Raw genomic sequence first — 19,661 nt, 5'->3', positions numbered from 1 at the left:
AGTGACTCCAAAGGCCTCAATTTCTGCTCTCACCCGCTCGATTGTGGAAGGGGAAGTACTCACCACGGAGACGTCGTCAGCATACGCGTTGATCAGGTCGTCCTGATCGCAGCATATATCTTCGAGTCTCTTGATGAGGGGGTGAAGGTAGAGGATGAACAGGTGCATTGACAAGGGATCTCCTTGTCGCACGGAACGTTGGATGGGAAAGGCAGGTGATAGGGATCCATTTACAATGACACGGGACGAAGATTGCTCACCAATTTTCCTCAAAAGCCGCACTAGTGCGGGATTAAACCCTAATGAATCCATCGTTCCAAACAGGAAGCCCCTGTCAACACGGTCAAACGCCTGCGAGAGATCAAAAGAGACGAGTTTTGCACACTTCTTCTTCCGTTTAAGTTCGAATATTCTCTCCTTAACAGAGAGTACAGCCTGGAAGATATTGCAGGGTTTATTGCTACACTTCTGCGACGGTGAAATGATTTGCCACCTAGCAATAATCTTCTCGAGCCGCAGCTTCAGAATTCTGGAAAGCAGCTTGTAGTCAGTGTTAAGCAGAGAGATCGGACGGTACGAAGATAGTTTGCACCCATCTCCCTTTTTCCTCGCAAGCACTATGACCCCATCGACAAAGGCCGCCGGGAAACGACCGTTGAGAGCCTCGTTGAGAATCAATATGATTTCTCTCCAAATTATCCCAAACGTTCGCTGATAAAATTCAATCGGAATTCCATCCGGCCCAGGAGACTTTCGAGGTTTCGATTTTTCAATTGCATGAAGGACATCACCGTAGGTGATCTCATCCATGCAATCGTTGTTGATTTCGCAATCTTCGGGGATTACACGATGACAGGCAAAAGTATCGTCAACGTTTGTTGTCTCGTCGGTGTATAACTCCCTGTAGTACGTATGTATATAGTCTGTCAGTTGTTTAGGAGAGTCCAAAACAACGTTGTTGTCACACGTAAGTCTGGTGATCACGGTGCGCTCCCGCCTTCGTTTCTCAAGCTGAAAGGTGGAGAGGTTTTCCCCACACACCCTTGTTTCGTTAATCCGTGTAAAGTCCTCAGAGAAACGCCTCTGAAGGAGTAGCATTTCTCCTTTTATACGGTTGATGTTGACCAACTCGATCGGATTGGAAAGATACCGACCGTATGAGGACTCTAACTTCGCATAGAGAATGTTATGCTGCAAGCGGAACATGGAGTATTTTTCATTCGTTTTCCATCGGAAGAACGATTTTATTTTTGGTTTGGCGAAATGAATCCACCATTCCATCCAGGAGCCAAAGCTCCTTCGCTGTTTTGTCCAATAGTTCCACTTACATCTAAACTCCTCCAAGTTTTCGGCTGTCAAGATATGTGGCCGAAGTTGCCAGTATCCATTTTGCCGTAACCGAGGTATGTTTGGAAGGCAGATGCGCACCGTGAGCGCCTTATGGTCCGAGAAAGACAATACGTGCATGTCTGTTGCACGCAGTTGATCCTTCATGTCCTTAGAGACGTAGCAGCGATCGATGCGAGAGCCCGAACCACGTGTGATGTGAGAGAACTCTACAAAGTTTCCTTTGAGAGCCTCCCAGCTGTCACACAACTGCATACTGTCAACAAAGTTTTGCAAAGTGAGACTCGTATTCCCCATACCCGTCGCGTCCTTGGACTTCAGCACGCAGTTGAAGTCCCCTGCAAGGATGACCGGTCCCGGTGCATTCCGCAGGTAGTACGCCAACGAGCGGTTGAAAAAGAGTTCCCGCTCAGCTCTGTTTTGACTTCCCGAAGGAGCGTAAATGTTGCATAGCGTGGAAGAATTCTCAAGCCGGACGCAGATTAGTCGTGAGTCCAAGCTACGCTCGACGTGAGAAAATTTTAGGTTCACCCGCAAGGCGATCGCTGTACCTCTCCTTGTGTGGTCAATGTTTGTTACAACATTGTACCCAGGGAGCACTAAGTCTTTGACAGAAACTTCTTGTAGGAAGATTATGTCTGTGTCAAGAGTACGTATGAAAGTTCGTAGTGCATCTAGTTTGGTGGAATTGGATATCGCATTGATGTTTATCGTTGCGATCGTCACTGATGTCATCAACTCATCCATTTCCACCAAACTACTATGCGTCCACTTCCATTACCCCAGTCGGTTTCGCTGCCGTGGCATTGGTCTTTTTGGGAGGACGACCTGGCTTACGCTTGATCGGTTCCTCCCCAGACTTGCACGACACGTCGCTGTCCGTCTGTTCGTCCGTCTTTCTCTTACCTGCCACTGTTTGCCAGGAAAGGGATGAAGATGTAGCGGAAGGTGAAGGGACACGAGGGGCTTTGAACGTCGATGAGGTATCGGCGTCCACCTGAAGTCCGGCGTTGTCCATCTTGGTGCTGGTCGATGCTGCCGGTACGGTCAACGCACTTGCCCGGATGAAAGATGCTACTGCCGGGACGGTCCGTGTACTAGCCGCAACGCTAGTGGCCTGCATCGGGATGATCGTTGCTGGTGCGCCTATTGTCAGACTCGAAGCACCGGCCGGTGCGCTCGCCGCGACGGTCGATGTGCTCGCCGCGACGGTCGATGTGCTCGTCGGGACTGTCGGTGCGCGGACGGCCGGTGCGCTCTCCGGGACGGTCGATGCGGGCGCCGGGATGATCGGTGTGCTCGATGGGATGAGCATTGTGTTTGCCGGAACGGTCGGTGTGCTCACCGGGTCGGTCGGTGCACGGACGGTTTGTGTGCTCGCCCGGGGGACTGTTGCTGGAGCAGGGTTTTCGGTGCCATTCTGCACCGCTGAGGCATACGACAGCCTCTCGTTGACGCTCGTCTTCTGAGCCACCAGTTTCCTGCCTTGGGTGCAGGTCATCCCATGGTGTGCAGCAAGACGGCATGTTCGACACGTTTGCTGCTGTCCCCGGTATGTTATCAGCGTCTCTTCCCCTCCAATCGAGACGTATGACGGCACCGGCTTAGACAAGACCGCTGTGACGTAGCGGTATCCGTCAGGGATTCCGGCACATGGGTATGGCTTCGCCCATACTCCGGCTCGGATTGACCGGACTTCTCCGTAGCGAGCAAAGAAATCCGTAATGCATCTGTCCGTGATGTCCTCGGACAGGTCGTGGATTTTGATGACCACGGAATTGTCGACCATTGCGATCGGAATCGGGAATTTCTTCCCGTCGCATTCGAGAGAATGCTTGCCGTCGTTCTCCTCGACGGTTCTTAGAGCAAGGCTCTGGTCCTTCACTCGGATGTGAAGGAAGTGGGATGCCGGCTTCGTCCGGATTGATAGGATAGAAGAGCTGCTTAGACCCAGCTTGGTCATGGCGAGGGTTGTGGCCTCCATCAAGGACGGCCTTTTGGGGAGCTTCGAGAAATCCACCCGCAGGGTGCTTCTCGAAGCAGCCATGATGTGGCTTGCTCTTGCACGTTTTTTAACACTCTGCTCTGTAAAAAGTGCGTCCGATCGCAACGAGTCTCGGAGAGGAACTACTTAAAACAATAGAAACACTTTTCAACATCAATTTAAAAAACAATTTAGCTTTTTTTTGCAGCGGACTTTGGCTGCTCTCGTGAAAATAAAACTATCTCATCGCTAACTTTTATAATCTCATTCATCAAAGCCTTCTATGATTCAAAAATAGCTAGCAGTGCGAACAGTCATATTCTCCATGGTGAATAATTAGGAACACTGTGAGCCAAACTTGGCCCAAAATATTTTCGCTTCAAAATTAGTATAAAAATCTCAAAAAGCGCCGAATATAATCATGATTCATTGGAAATACTTATGTTTTAACAGTTTCTGATAAAAAAAATACCTAATAATTTTTCCTTTGCGGATAAATGATTGGAAACAGTTTCACCTTCTCCTTAGCAGCGTTGCTAACGCGGGTAAAAAATGGCGCACTTGTGGGATGGAATTTTTCATTTAATTAAATTTACATTCAATAACAAAAAATCAATAACATGTTTTGTTGCGGATATATAGTACAAACATGTACAAATATATGACTACATATTTTAGGCTGAAATAATTTGGAAATAGTCTAATATCGAAGAAAATATTAGAAAGTGCGCCAAGTTTGGACCCGCGCCAAGTATGGTGCTTCTACGGTACACTCGTTATATTAAAGTTGCAATTTTGATGGATATCAGTAAAACAAAATCTAGCTTGCGTTGTCTTAAAGAATAGAAAATTGCAAAAACAACTTTGTGAACAACACTATTTATTATAACCTAAGCTTCGATGCCCATCATAATTGTGCGGCAAAGTATGAGGCTTCGTCACACAAATGTCTCCTTAATATGCAGTTTTGTGGGCACCTCGGTTCCCTTCCAGCAGCCGGCACTCCGATGCTAGTGCAGTAAACAGCTTGGAAAACACTCGAACACACCAATCGGAGCATAAAGGGCAGTTTCCTGCGCTTCTGGTCGGGGCGTTGTTTGCGATGCTAACGAACTTTTCCTTTTCCCGGTGTCGGTACCGAACTGCATGAAATCAAATATCAACAAGCCATATGCACACGGTGAGTGCGCAAAGTCCCTTTCCGGTGTGTTTCCCTAACACCCGATCGGGGAAAACTCGAGCAGCGAGTGTCGGTGTCGGTCTCCGCCTGAAGTGCGGAGAGTGGTTCACTGTTCTTGATGCGGTACAGTTGTTATGTGCGGGCTTTGCCAGATGTTTCGTGGTTTCTGGATGGCTTTAGCTACAAAAGACTGGGCGTCTCCATTGTTGGGACAATGTGCAAAATTATTTATTTAATCTCGCTAACTCGATGCTGGGACACAATGTTAAAACAGCGTTAGCAAAGTTAATACATTTTTTATATGCTAATTGGGTTTGTACTTTCTGTTTTGAGTTACAAAAATTTACGAAATGCCTTTTACTGCAAAAATTTAGTAATGTGAACCTTTATTAAGCCGGTTTTATTATGCCAAGAGCAAAACAAAAAGGCCAACCGTAAAGCAAATGTTTTAATATTGCGTTTAAGTTTCAACCTCACAAATATTTTTTGATGAAAAAACGATTATAGCATAGCGTATTTCTTACCACCTCCATATTCCTTTCATGTATATTGAAAGGAGCTTTTTTAATATAACCAAGGCCGAACGAATATTAAATTAATTGATTCGTTAGAACCATTTTTTTCTCAACAATTTCTCTCCAACTGAGAGTGTATAAAAAATCATGGTTATTAATATTTCATTTATTTATTTATTTACCATACATTTCTTTGATCAAAAAGTCATCCGCATTGAATAATGTATAATTCAAACATTTGAAGCATACAGTCAGCCCTCTTACGAAGCGGTTTTCTCATTCCACATCAAAATAATAGCCATATATCAAGCTTGAAAATTTTAAAAAATATTAAAAATATCATATTTCTACTGGTAGCCATACTTTACCCGCTCTTATGACAATTTTCACATGATATGAATAAGCGGCTCATTGCAGCTAAGGCAAAAGTTGGTCTACAAACTGTTATCTGTTCGTAGATTTGGTTTTAATTTGCTGATATTGTGAAAAAATTGTCAAAAGCAATTCTTATTGGAAGCAGTTTGACTATTTGACTATTGTGTTTCTATAGCACAATTGCATTACCAAGATTTGGTTATACCTTTAGAGAGTTCAAAATCCACTGTTTGAAGAGAATGTTTAGGTATTAATTTTTCATCTTTGAGTGTGTTGTATTAAACCATTTTTGCTAAAAGACTAAAACTCGATTGATGCGAAAGCGAATTTCAGATAGAATTAAAAGTAATACTATAATGGACGTTCGGTATGGTCTTTTAGTCAGCTTGCGCTGTTCTATTGGTTATTTTATTGCAGTTTGCAAAAACATATTAAATATAGCAAATCTACACAGAATACATCATCAAACGTCGCAGGACTTGATGTTCCATCTACCGTATCTGCAAACCGTGCTACATTTACGTTCGATTTTCCGCTGACGAAGTACGATTGTCTCCCATTAGCTCCTCGCAACAGAAGGCACGGCACGGCACGGCAATCGGCACCGGATGTCGCGAATGGGCCCCAAATATGGGCTTTAAGGCACGCGTGGGACACATAAAGGCAACTTTCATCGCGCTCGCCGCAGCCGAAGGCGAAGGTCGCTGGCCACAGAGGCAGCGGTGGGGTGCGGAGATGGCTTGGAATTTAAAATAACATTATAAGAAAATGATGTAATCGAGCGGCCGGAGCGTCGGTGGAACTTTGGCCGCTTTCTTTACGCCACATGCGCATGTTTGCACAAGTCGGCAAACATAAACACAACCAGTGACAAGTGGATGGTGGTCGGGGGCGGAGGACACAAACACACACACACACATAAACTAGCGAGGATGTGAAATGGATGTAAGAGAAAAGTGAGGAACGGAGAGGGCGAACGCCGTTTGGAGGAATGTACACATGAGCACCATGACTTTTCTCAGGCTTTTCCTTTTCCTCCCCGGTTCCAGCTGGTTTTATGTTGCGGTCTTGAGCGTCGGCAGGCAAGAGTGGGGTTGAGTGGGTGGAATGTGGCGCTGGAAGTGTGCCGAGCCAAAACCAAAATCTGTATGTTTCCCGTCGTGCGCCCGAAGGAGCCCCACCCAAAACCCGTCCGGCTCGTGCCAACGTAACGTGTAACGTGGTGCTGGGTATGGGTCGGTGTGGGTGTGTCCTTGGTCGTCGCACCCCGCGGCTATCCGGGTCTCCAGCAGCTGGCTGGCCTTAGAGCCTTACCGCTCCAATCGGGTCGGACGCGGGGAAGTATTCTTTGAAGGATGTGATGCAGGAGAAATGCGAGAAATTCCTTTGATGTTTTTCGCTTCCAGCGCCAAGCGAACGGTGGGCGCAGTGTAACAGAGTACCCCACCTCTCCTCCCCCACCACCACCCCCAGCGATGGTCCTTCGGGGCGCGCAGTTCGGTTGGAAAATAGTTGTGCGCTGTCAGGATGCTGGGAGCTGTTTATTTATTTGCGCTGTTATTTTGTTTCTGCAGCTTGATTGCCAACATTGCGGCCGGAACCGACTAAACGGAACGTGCGTGCGTGTGTGTGTGGGGGGTTGGGAGGCGGGCGCATGCTGTGTGTTGATCAACTGCAGATAAGGAACAATCGGCTCCGGTCTTCGTTCGGCCGCACACTGTGTCGATGCGTATGTTTTCGCATGTGCGAAGAGTATTTTGATATGATTTACTCGTGAACTCCGGACCTGAGTGGCTCGGAGTGAAGTAGGAAAGGAAAGGTTGATCTCGGAGAAGGGGATGAATTTCAATGGTGTGGAAATTGCATGGGAAAAAAAGAACTGTAAGGGTTCATAATGCGGTCGTTCGACCATGGGAGGCATGCGTTCCATGGTCAGCAGGGAATATTCTCCACTTTTCCCATATTAAAGCTGGATGCAAATATCCGTTGCCTAGCAACAACATGGAACGGGATGAGTTCGGGACATCGGATGAACCTTTATTTTTAAATTATCACTTCCCGGAACCAAACTTTAATATCGGTACGAGTTTTTTTTTCTTTTTATTTTTACCGTTAAAGGGAAAGCTCCAAAAACGAACTTTTTACCGCGTTGCCAACGTATGGTGGAGGAGGACATTTATAGCACTTGGACTGGGGTTTTTTTTTTCCTGCCGGGTGTGCCAGCAAGTGGCCCGCCGACGGTGGCGTAATAAAAATTGAACACGACAGCGTTTATGAAGGCGAGCGTAACGTGCATTTAGAGCTGACGGGATTGAAGGTAAAATATTGCCTTTTGTGTTTTTTGACTCCTTTCTCTCTCTCTGTCCCTCCCTACAGGCAGGGGTCCGCATTGTACCGGAGGGTTTTATTTTCCGGCCAGCAGATAATATGCCCAATGTGTGTGTATGTGTGTGTGTGTGGTATCATTTCTTCGGTCGGTGAAGTTGCTGAACTCGGCTAACGCAAAACTCACCGTCCAGCGCACCATAACCGTTATCGTAAAGAACATCCATTTTGACAGGATTCAATATCTCGGAATTCTGCATGCTGCCCCAGCTCCACGGGCATGGGACGGGATTGCGGGGGTAAAAGTCATGGTGTGATGATTTTTAAAGATGCGAAGGCGTAAAACCAGGCCGGGATGAAATGGTTTAGCTGCGGGATGGCTGCGGCTAAAGAGTCAGCATTTTCTCAGCCCGTCCAGGGCAGTTCCGCCTCGGTTCGACGTCAGTCGCTCGTTCTTTTGGGGATTTTCACGCTTTCAGCGCTAACCGTTTGATTATGAATCCCACGAACCACGGGTGGGTGTGGCTGTAGGTAAATGAGCATCCCGGAGCATCCCCCCAGCGAGCACCGTTTCGCTCGGGATCGATTAAAGCCATAGCCATTATAATGTGCTCGGTGTGTTGGCTCGGTGGGCCAGCCCGGCGCGCAAGATGGTATAATTAAGGCGGAAAGGAAAATATTTGCTGCCCGCGCACCGCACCACATCCGCATCACCACACCCGGAACCGCGTGCACCGTGGTGGTGGTGGTGGTGGTGGCTACCATTCGCGAAATTGAAATTGGCCCAGCGCCGGGTGCTCGCGCGCCCCGTTGGCCAATTTGTCGAACGGAAATCGTTATTTGAAAGTGTTGAACGTAATGCTCGAGAAGGGCCTCGTAAAGCGATCGGGAAAGCGCGCCCGTTTCAGTTAAAAACCACGATCGAAGCGCAAAAGTGATGGCCGGAGGAACACACACACACACACACCCAAAGTCAGTGCGTGCCTGCGTACCGCCTGGCATATTTACAATAAACGTTTAGCTAAATTGTTCCACCCATCGTTAGCGGTCCAGCGCTGATGGAACCGTTTTGGGAAGGTTTCCATTGCAAGGCGAGGGGGGGGGGGGATGGGAAGATTTTACCGAAGCACAATCAAGGTGAATTGTTTCCGAAAACCGCCAAATCATCGCGTCAGGGACCACGGCGGAGAGAAAGTAACAATTAGGCTTCCGCTGTCAAACGGTGCCTCAGTTGACTATTTGAAAGTAAATAGTCTTTTATTAGTTATTTTTATTGTTGCTCAAACCGTTGTTTAGTGCTTTGTATGCAAACTAGTAAAACAGTAATGCCAAAATCGGCACTGATGATTTCCAATGTTTTTTCTTGGTACTTAACTACCATCTTTGCTAAACATTTATGATTTATGTTTCCCTAATAATTTTATAATTACATGGTTCAAATTAAAATGAGTTATATTTTTGCTAAAAAAAATATTATTATTATTATGTATTTTTTATGTTCGCGTTCTTATGCACCATACCTTATGTTCGCGTGTATTTATAACTTTTTCTACACTTTTTTAATATTGTGTTGTTTTTTTACTAAGCTTCCATTGAATGAAATTGGTTGTACGTGTATTCGTTTTGCCAAAAATAATTTCTAGAAAATTTTAACTTTACCTTGATTAGTTTCTAACATGAATAGAATTATAAATAACCTTGGCTAAGCAACCAGCAGCGATAGGAAGAATCTGTCTGTTAAATTTACGTTGACGAATTCATCTAGTTATGTACCATACGATAAGGTTATAAAACATTAAGTAATTATAAATCCAGCATTTCATTTTACTTAAAGGATTTGTTGAGGTAGCTGTTTTTCCACCGCGCAAATTAAAGATCATTATTGATCCATGGCAATTTTCAAATATTAATTGTTGCTTTACAAAATCGATGCTTTACAATAATACTAATAATTTATTGTAAATTTATTATACAAACTGGAAATCGTAGGAGAATAGTTAATTAACCATAAATCATTAAGTTTGGTTGTTTGATATTAAGATTACGTTAGCATAAGAGACCGCCAAAACCAGGGTTCTCTTAGATTGTTTTTTTATCAAAGTTTGTGAAATTGAATACTATGAGTTATATTATCAATCTGCTATAACGATCACCTAATCTTTGACAGTAAAAGAAAGTTTAGATTTTTATGTTTTGCTTGTTTATTGATCATATATCATTTAGCATTACATTTGGCAAATTTCTAATTTATATTATCAGACCATTTGTATATTAAAACATTCAATTGGACCAGCCCTGAGATCCGGTAGCTTAGAGTTGCTGTGTTTGAAAGGAAGAAGCAATTCACTTCTTTAATTCCCAGAAGGTTAATTTCATCACAACAAAGAATGCTGCAAGACGGTGGATGCGAAAACTTTTGCCGAATGCCACAACGAAAACCTGCGGTTAGTTGATGGGCAAAGAAGCTTGTTTGTTGAAATCATGATGACTTCTGTTTTTGCGCGTCCACGCTAACCAGAAAAAAAGCGTACAAAAACGAAGCAACCGTCTCTCGTACACGTTGCGGTATCTTGTGCCCTTGTCCCTGGTTGCACTGTGTACCAGCACGCTGTAACACGCGGACTGGCGGTTGGTCGGGGCTCATCCCAAACCGCAAGCCGGTTGAACGGTTGGAAAATGGAAATATTTCACCTCTCGGCTAAGTGCGAAAAAAGTGTGAACCCGGGCAAACGTGGCGGAAAAAAGAAAGCATCCCGCACCGTGCGGGATGAGGGAGAAATAAATGGCTCCGTTCTTCGCGCGCCGAAAGGGAAAACATGTGCGCTGCTCAGCCAGCAGAGGCCCTATCAGCACGGCTGATCGACATCGATATTTCACGCGGCAACGCTCCCTTCGGACCGGGGACCGTTTTGAAAAATGTTTGCGGCTGCGGCTTCGCAACAACCGACCACACTGGCGGTCCCTCCCCGATCGTTGCCGGAGGGGCTCGCTAACCACATGCTTCGAGAGGCACGTAAGCCGACAGACAAAAAAAAAAGGGCGCGAAGGAAAACAACACCACCGCACGGAGAAGAGCAGTTAAAATGATAAATAACAAATGGCTGCCGGGGGTTATCGGCTCGCGCGAGCCTTTGAGCCGTGCGTTCCGATCGTGCTCGACTCCCATCTTGGCAGGGTTGGGTGTTTTTCGCCTCCGCTGCGGACACCCCGACCCGGGCCTGGCTTAAGTAGACGCAGGGTCGGCAGAACCCCTTTTGGGTGCGCTGGGTGGGAAAATTGCTTCCTTCACTTGTCCGTGCCTCCCCGCAGCGGGGGTGCCGTGGGAGGCTTTTCAAAAGGGATGGCCCGTCGGTGGCAGTCCATTACAGCTCATTGAAAATTCCCTTCAGCTTTCGGTCGATTTGATCCCAAAGTACTATCTCATCGCATATGAACCGTGCGAAGCCCGGTCCGGTCCGACTCGGGCCGCTCCGTTCGCCCGGTGGACACGACTCTTAGACCTTTCATCTGCAGACGAAGCACAACAGCGGACGCCACACTCGCGCTAGCTGCGGCGGGTCGTGTGTATGTGTTTATGACGCACAATCGATTCGCTTCGGTGCGACCAAAGCCTGATCGCTGGTTGGCGTAGAACATCCGAGTGCTGGCATGGTGGCGGACCATTTCCCGGGTGTTTCTTTTTTCGCGACACGATGCCCTTACACCGTGCCACGCTTCAGGTTGGCGAAGGGTTGGCGTTCGATTTGAATGGGCTTGATGGATCATTGAGTAACGGGTGGAACGCTTCCTTTCGCATCTTTGCAAGTGTCGGACGCGGGTGTCGCTAATTGTTTGATTGACCGAAGTTTTCACATTCTCGCGCTTTGTGGGCGCCTTTCTCGGCAAGTGTTGTGAATTTAGCGCTGAGTTTAGCTTTTATGCGTTAGTTAACATTCATGCGTTTTCTTTGGTACGCGTTCTATTTTGAACCTTGTATCAACTCAACAGGAGTTTTGAATGTTAAAATTCACTATATATTTTTATGTATTTGGTGTGATTTCAAAAATTTTAAATATAAAAATCTTAATTTTTGGAACTTTAGTGTTATACGCATAGAGCTATAGATATAGTTTCCATAGAGCTAGAGCTATAGATATAGTATAGATATAGTATATTTTAATTCAATTTTCAATTAGAAGTAACTAGTGTTTAATTAAGCAACATTTATTTAAATGCCGTACTGTAGTATCACACTCAGTTTACTGTGGCTGTGTGATAATACAACAATGTTTCATGCAAAATCACTATTTGATATAAGATTTTATTGTTAAGATACAACTGGATCCTTCTTTAAAAAGTTTTGTTTTTGATTAAATTTTTTTTTCATCACACGTTCACCTGTTATGTGTAATGTCAACTTAAAGGTACGATTTGTTATGTTTTATTGACAAATATTTCATTCCCATCACTCAATTCTTGATATAATTCTGCATGTCTCTGCTTTTGAGCTACTCTATCTCTCTTTTTCGAACGATGTAAATTTCTTTAATACTAAAAATGATTATTTACCCATAAAAACAACTCCACCTCGACACCGGTGCTTCAATTGTACATGTAGAGTAAGGACAATCAAAATACTTCATATTATACAAGGCACTGATATTAGTATTGTATTGATCTGGTCCGATACTTTTCGGCACATAACAGATTACATATAAGCTTCTCTTCTATCGAAAGTTATTCGTGCTAAAACCTTACCTTTCGCTGGTTAATTTAATTTGCAAACCATTACGTTTTGCAAGTAAATTTGAAAAAGTGTTTTTTTAAATATTGAAACTCACATTCGCTATCCAATCACATGTTTCGATGTCAGTATTATTTAACACATTGTTATGTATCCTGGTGACACAGTAGCAAGGAGATCAAGTCCATTAGTGGTGTAATCATCATTCTCATCGTAATGCTTGTATAGAGCAAAGAACGAAATTTTAAGTGCTTTCTGTAATAGACTAGCTTAGCTCTAATATTCTTGTCGAACATACTTTCTAACTTGGGTTGGTGTTTGACAATCTGTAAACCTCTCGTTAGAAGATTTCAAATCACTGTTTTTGCTTGCTTCAAACCTGCGAGTAAATCACTATTTACGTTTGTTAAATCGGAACGCTTTTAATTGAACAATATTAAATGTACACGTCACCCCTCGCGTCAATATTTCAGCCAAACACAAAAGCGAAATGAATCCTTGTCAACATGCATAATTCCAGCCATTCTACAACACCTCCGATCGTGGTCCGCTCCCCGTCCTGTCAAACTGTTCGGCATTAAAGTTGTCGAAGGGCGCGAAATTAAAACCGTCTACATTCGAATGAATAATAAAGGCGGCTTTAAATGGGAATGGGATGATGTTAAATTGACTTAATGAAAATGATACCGAGCCCCGTTTTTCCCGAGCCCGAAGTTGGCGGGGCCCGCCCTTGGGGTGGGGTGGATGGAGTCGTCATCCGAAACAGCCTTGGCACTGTTTGACAAATATTTCGCCCAGTTTAGCTCGCTTTGTGTCGGTGCGTGCTTTTCGTTCGTTCGCTCGTTCGGTTTCGCCGGCACAGGGACACTCTTTGGAGGCCGTTATGATTGGCTACCATTAGCCGTTACGAAGCGGACACCAGATGACTGGCCATGATAAACGGATAAGATGGCTTCCCGTTGGTTAACAACGGGCCTAGGTAGAGCATAGCTTACCCCTCCGTTCGCTTTTTAACGTATCGAGGAACAAAAAAAAAAAAAGGAAAGAAAACACAACAAAGAGGAAACCCCAATGCTTGACTTCCGCCATTGTAGTATTGTGCGAAGGGCTTTAGGCGAGGATCCATGGTAGTATTCCGATGATAAATTCTACGAACTAGCGGAAAGCTTAGCCCCTGGAAGGGGCTATGTTTAACTCGATTCAAGTAAATGGCCGGCACTAATCGTTCGCCTGGCGAGGGTTGGAACGGGGTGGCGGAATAGAAAAGATTTTACCATTTTTTTCTAATCCCTCCACAACCCTCCCGAACTGGCCACCCAACGTAACAAAGTCGATGTTTCGGGAAACGGTTTCACCCTCTGTCTTTGGCCATCGCATGGAAAATGGACACCCGTCGGCGGGGTTTCGGGGTTTTGGGCGAATATTCGGAGGATGGAATGACTGTAATGATCATTAAAATTTAATCCCTTTACTTTTGGGCAAGCTTTTTCCCTTTTTCCACCTCCGTTTTGCACTCTCTTTCCTTCAACGTCTCGGTGTTTCTAGGTCGCACGGTGTATATTTTTCTACGGTGTTTTGTTCTTGGTGGTGCTTATCGTGAAAAAATAATAAAATAAACAGACACCACGTCGCTGTACGGTATAACCTCGATGTATTGGTAACTGTGTAGACCGTTTGCCATCGCTTTTCAGTGTGCCTTGACCAACCAGACCCAACTTTTGCAGCACGTGAAACCCCCCGTTGAAACTGCTTCCGAAGCGCTGACGAAACGACCGGAAAGCCCTAATTAAAGATGATGGGGCGTTTGAGTTCGTAAGTCACCGAACTAAATCCTCCAAACCTGACCAGGCTGGGTCAACCTAAGCCGGGGTGGGTCTGTATGTGACGTTTGCGGCCTCTTGGTCATCCTTTGGCTTGGATACCGGGTTTTTGCTGTTTCTGCGTGAAACTGTGCGTCTTGCCAGGTTACCGAAGTGCACCTTGTTTTTGTTCTTACAAACGCAGCACTTTTTGGGGGTCACTTTTGGACTTATAAAATCCTTTTTAGGGGGAGGTAAATTCAATCCCAACTTTGGCGTACGGAAGGATGCTTTTTTCACTACTATTTGGAGTGTGTGTTAAGTAACACCAACTTCAAGGGCTCTGAATAGTGATGACGGTTGGGATTTTTGCGTAATGCTAATGCGAATGCCACTGGTTTTAGCGCTAGGATAGGGTTTACGGATAAACATTTGATTTGGAATCATCCTTACCATTTGGACGTGCTGATAAAGACCGTTTAGCATACAATCCACATATTTATGAATTTAATTAATTTTAAATGTGAAATTTATTAGTTGTTAATTTCTTAAACAATTGTATATTTTCTTGCATCAGCTTAATACCTTTATTTTAATTGAAGATTTGTCATTTATATTCTGAATTGGTTCATCATTTTGTTTCAATAATAGAACTAGGCAAATATTACAATTTAAGATGCAAGAGATTTTCATGCCTCGTGCTAAATTCCATGATTAAATTCTTTTGTGTTACAGTCTACAAAATAAGCTTTCTGATAAAAGTGTTTAATTTAGAATCACAATTAATTCTAAAAAGAAAGATTATCTTCACGGTGTCTGAAGTTAAATGTAAAATTAAATTTGGTTTAATGGTAATGTGCGAATATATTAAAATTAATTGAATTTAAAACATTAATAAATTATGGAGTTATGGAGACATGATGTACCATATCTTATAGTTTACACTATAAGAAGTGTGATGAAATGTATCGCTGAAGCGAGATGTTGAGATATAACACTTTGATGGATTGACGTACAGGGTTTTTCAAATGATATCATAACAGCAACAGCATTATTTCTAACGGCAGCACATGATATTCCAACTGCATCAGTTGATTTTATAACGCGATCATGTTTATTATAACTTCATCAGTCGGCCGAGTAGCTTCTATCGATTATGATACCAATTAATGCTTCCAAGCATTCACCGGTTTAATCCGGTTGAATACATACTTGTCGAACTAATCGATTTTAACCTGCACATTCGCGTCCTTCTTATGCACCGATCGGGACCTATGCAAATTGCGTATTTCGCTCAACTATAATTATAATATCAACTGCTACGATTCTGATATCAACTGATAAAGTAATATAAACATGATCGCGTTATAATATCAACTGATGCAGTTGGAAATAATGCCGCTGTTGTTATAATATCATCTGAAGATCCCTGTATTATTCGTTAATTTGTATTTGAACATCCTTGAAAGATTCTAGTAAAAACCTGTACCTTGACGACTGGTCCCGTCCAATTTAAAGTGAGGTTCCTTTGGCCCTTCCTTTCGTTCTTTCGTCCCGCATTTATGCGTTTTGCGTGCCATCATTATAGCGCTATCAAGCGGTTCTTAGCGGTCCTTTGCTCGCGGCGTCTTCAAATCCTGCTCGAGTGCACTCTGCCTCGATGATGAATACATTTTCTAGTCGATTCTCCTTAATCGGGCCTTTTCAGTTCATCGAAACGATAAAGATTATTGCCGTTTATCGTCCCACGATCTTTCGGGCCCTTAAAAAAACCGGATCGTTCCCCCCGGTGTGCTCGTGTGGATGTCGAACGTCGTTAGCGGCCTGGTTGCGTTCTCGCGCTCGCCGATCGCCTGATTCTCGCTAGTTTGCCTTATGGACCATTTCGGCAAGGTGAAGCAGGGCGACGGATGAGATGGCTGGCGGCGCAAGGGTTTGCTGCAATTACAACGCCCGTTACCGAGCACGGAAACGATAAAGCAAGAAGAACCATCCTGTAGGGCGGACATTTTCCGGAGGATAATTAAATTTACTGAAAATAAATCCCGGGTGATTAACATAAAACGATGTGCGGCCGGCCTGCGTACAGCCATGTTGAGAACATCAAATGATAACGAACTCATGGTGGCGAGTGGCTGAAAGGTAGTGACCGGAGGGAGGGAGGACCCGGACTGGGGACAGAATGAGCGTGTTCCCCAGTCCGGGTCAAACGTCCCTCCCCTAGGTAGACGTGGCCCTAATGGGCGTGCTTCGGGCGCTCGGAGAATGTCTGATCTAATTTTTCCTTCAATACATTTTACCGTCCACCCCCGTCCGTCGGGGGGGAAGGGCACGCTAATCTATTGCAAAAAGAATAGCCGAAAAATGGTTGCCTAGTCGGGGATTCTCTTAATTTTCCCTCGACAACGACCCTCCGTTAAGGCCGGTCCGGACGGTACGGACAATATTTTCCGAGCCTCAAAAATGTACATTAATTATGTAAACACATTTTCGACCGAGTGACGTTCAAGATGGCACGAATAATATAATGCTTGGTAGGAGCAGACATGAATTTTCTTTCGCCTTGGCCAAGCTAGCGTTCTAGTGACGTGCTCGATAGCGCACTCCATGGGGTTGATTGTTTCGGGAAGGATAAACGGCTGGCAGCGATAGAACTGTACGATGAGCGCACACACATTGGACTAAAGCCCTTCAGACACCCACCGGGGATGGGCGTAAAGCCAACACGTTGATCCAGTCACATTTTATCTCCGTTTCGTGCATGCATTAGATCGCGGGTTTTCTCATTTAGCTCGACTCAGGGGAGCTTCCAGATGTCAGTAACGTTTGTACCGGTGTTTCTGAGGGGGATGAAAAAAAAAATATACCGAAGAAAAGTGCCCAGTGGAAAGCGGTGTGCCATAGCCGGTGTGCTTATTCGAGTCGAGTTTAGTGTCATGTGGCATTCGGAGTTTCTTTTCCTCATACGAAACATTATTTGAGAAACTTATACGTCATCTTTCCAGGAACGATGTTTCAGATCATCAATCAATGTGGGGAAAATTAAATTCTGGGTCTCAGTTTCACTTTGATGTGACGATTTGATGCCTTTTTTCTCCATGGCTCGTTGTTCGTTCAGCTGTTAAGTAAATTTATTTTTAATAAAATGTGTGATAAATATCCACCTCTGTTTGTACTTTGTTTCTTTAAAGTCGTAATACTTTGTACTTTACTTTGACTTGTATCATACAAAATTTCTTGACTAACTTTGCCATCTGTTTTCCTACCCACTTAGACACTTTCATTATTTGCCTTTCAATCTTCGTAACGGTTGTTGATTTCAAATTGTTCGGTTTTCAATTCTCCGAAATAATTTTCCTTCAAACCACGCTACGCGAACGACTGGCAATCAACATCAATTTGCGACAACGCTGACTTCATTCATCTTCGTTTATCCAATGGTCTCGGTTGTAATGAACGCCCCCAAGCCGCTTCACGGATCAACGGAAACCGGGCGTGACTCGTGGCGGAGCACGAGAAAATTAAAACAATATCAGAGTATTCATTCAATTTTCCGAAGAATTATATGCATATTAATCAATCATGTCTGTTGCCACATGCACAGCACCAGACGCATTTCGTTTCGCTGGACTATGTGGCGTTTGTTTTTTTTTTTTAAATTATATTTTGGACCGAGTCCTGCGAAATGATGCCTTCGTTCCCCGGTTTTCCAGCGGTTGCAGTCGACACAGTTTCGCGCGGTCATATCTGCCGGCCATGGTATGGTGCCTTTCCCCCGAATGTACCCGAAATGCGCTGCGTGGAATAAAAGATTATGTTACGCGAGAAAAACGCTTCGCTCGGGGATGAAGTTGATTTATTTTCAGTGGACCGTAATGGCGGTCACCGCTTCAAATTGGCATCAAATGAACCGTCGCGCTGAGAAGGATTGGATTCACGAGCGTAGGGAAATTATTCTGTCGACTGGCACCAACTGGGAAAGTTGGGCCATTTCCTACCAACCAGGCGACCAGTTATTTATTCCTGTGATTTAATTTAGCACCGCGCAAAGTTGATGACATACTGCGGGAGAACTCGAAAGAAAGCTACAATTACACCCTTCTGTTTCTTCCACAGATTGTCGAAGATTGGAAATTCGTGTCGATGGTGCTGGATCGGTTCTTTCTGTGGGTGTTTACCATTTCCTGCATTTTCGGCACGTTCGGCATCATCTTCCAGAGTCCTTCGCTGTACGATACGCGAGCACCGGTCGATCAGCAGCTGAGCGAAATACCGCTGCGTAAGAACAACTTTATGCTGCCGCCGGATATCGTACGCATCACGCTAGATTAAGCGGAAGGAGGTCTCCTCTCAACGGATGGAGATTGTCGCACGATAAAAAGTGGGGCATTTTTTTAAAACGGCAAACGGGAAGAAACAACCACCACGTGTAAGCCACTGCTTCATGGAGCATAATATGCACGCACGGAAAACGTTCAAGCAAAAGTTCATCGTACGACGACGCGCACGTGGCTATGCCCAACTATGATAAAGTTTTTGAATCGTACACTACATTTATACTACTGAAATTACTACGAATACGAGCAGCGAATCGACAGCATTTCCTAATAGAAAAATAACAATTACGACAAAGTTAGCAAATAAAGTCAACTGTTTGTACTGGGTTTAACCAATGTTATTCGTAGTGTTTTGCTTTCCACTCTTGTATCACTGCTAAGGTATTACGTAGGTTGCCTTTTAAGTTTCGGGATTTGAAAAAACTATTGATGCAATCTACCAACTAACAATTTTATCGTAAAGTTTGACGTTTTTGAGGTTATACATACTCAGAACGTTTTGACATACGAGCGCTATTTGTGTTGTTAAAAAAATGTTAAAAGTGTCAATGTCCGCCAAATTGTGGAATTGGGTCGTGGACATTTTGTGCGATTATTTTTTGCAACTTTCGACGTGAGTTGACACAGCAGTAGTGCATGAATGAACTTAATTCAACTTTTGGTGATGAAGCTCCATCAATGATTAGTATTTATCGATGGTTTGGAAAATTAAATCGTGGTTGGAGTTCACTCCAAGATGAATTTCGTGAAGGTCGTCCAAAATCAGTTGTCGTTCCGAAAACAATTGATGCTGTGTGTGAACGGATATTGCAAGATCGTCATGTGACTTTTTGTGAGATAGAGACAACCTTAGGTATTACTGGGACTAGCATAGACTTAATATTGCATGAACATTTAACTTTAAAAAAAATTTGCTCGTGTTGGATTCCACACAATTTGTCAATCTCTCAAAAAAAGACTCGAGTCAATTGGTCGGAAGAAATGCTCGAAAAATACGATTGCGGTGCTTCAAAACCCGTCTTTAATATCGTGACAGATGATGAATCGTGGATTTATGCGAATGAGCCCTTAACTAA

General features: G+C 44.2%; 1 protein-coding gene across 1 annotated transcript in view; it reads left to right on the top strand.

Annotated features, from left to right (window-relative positions):
* Nucleotides 1–18,706, top strand: part of LOC131286015 (acetylcholine receptor subunit beta-like 2) — a 30,718-nt gene extending 12,012 nt beyond the window's left edge. The window contains exon 9 of the mRNA XM_058314872.1: nt 18,365–18,706. Within this exon, the coding sequence (XP_058170855.1) occupies nt 18,365–18,580 (216 nt within the window). The 3' untranslated portion in view covers nt 18,581–18,706. The remainder of the gene's footprint in view (nt 1–18,364) is intronic.
* The last annotated feature ends 955 nt before the right edge of the window (nt 18,707–19,661 follow it).

This window comes from Anopheles ziemanni, chromosome 3 (genome assembly GCF_943734765.1).
Source record: "Anopheles ziemanni chromosome 3, idAnoZiCoDA_A2_x.2, whole genome shotgun sequence".
NCBI lineage: Eukaryota > Metazoa > Arthropoda > Insecta > Diptera > Culicidae > Anopheles > Anopheles ziemanni.
The sequence above is the reverse complement of the archived record's forward strand: the minus strand, read 5'-3'. Positions and strand labels throughout refer to the sequence as shown.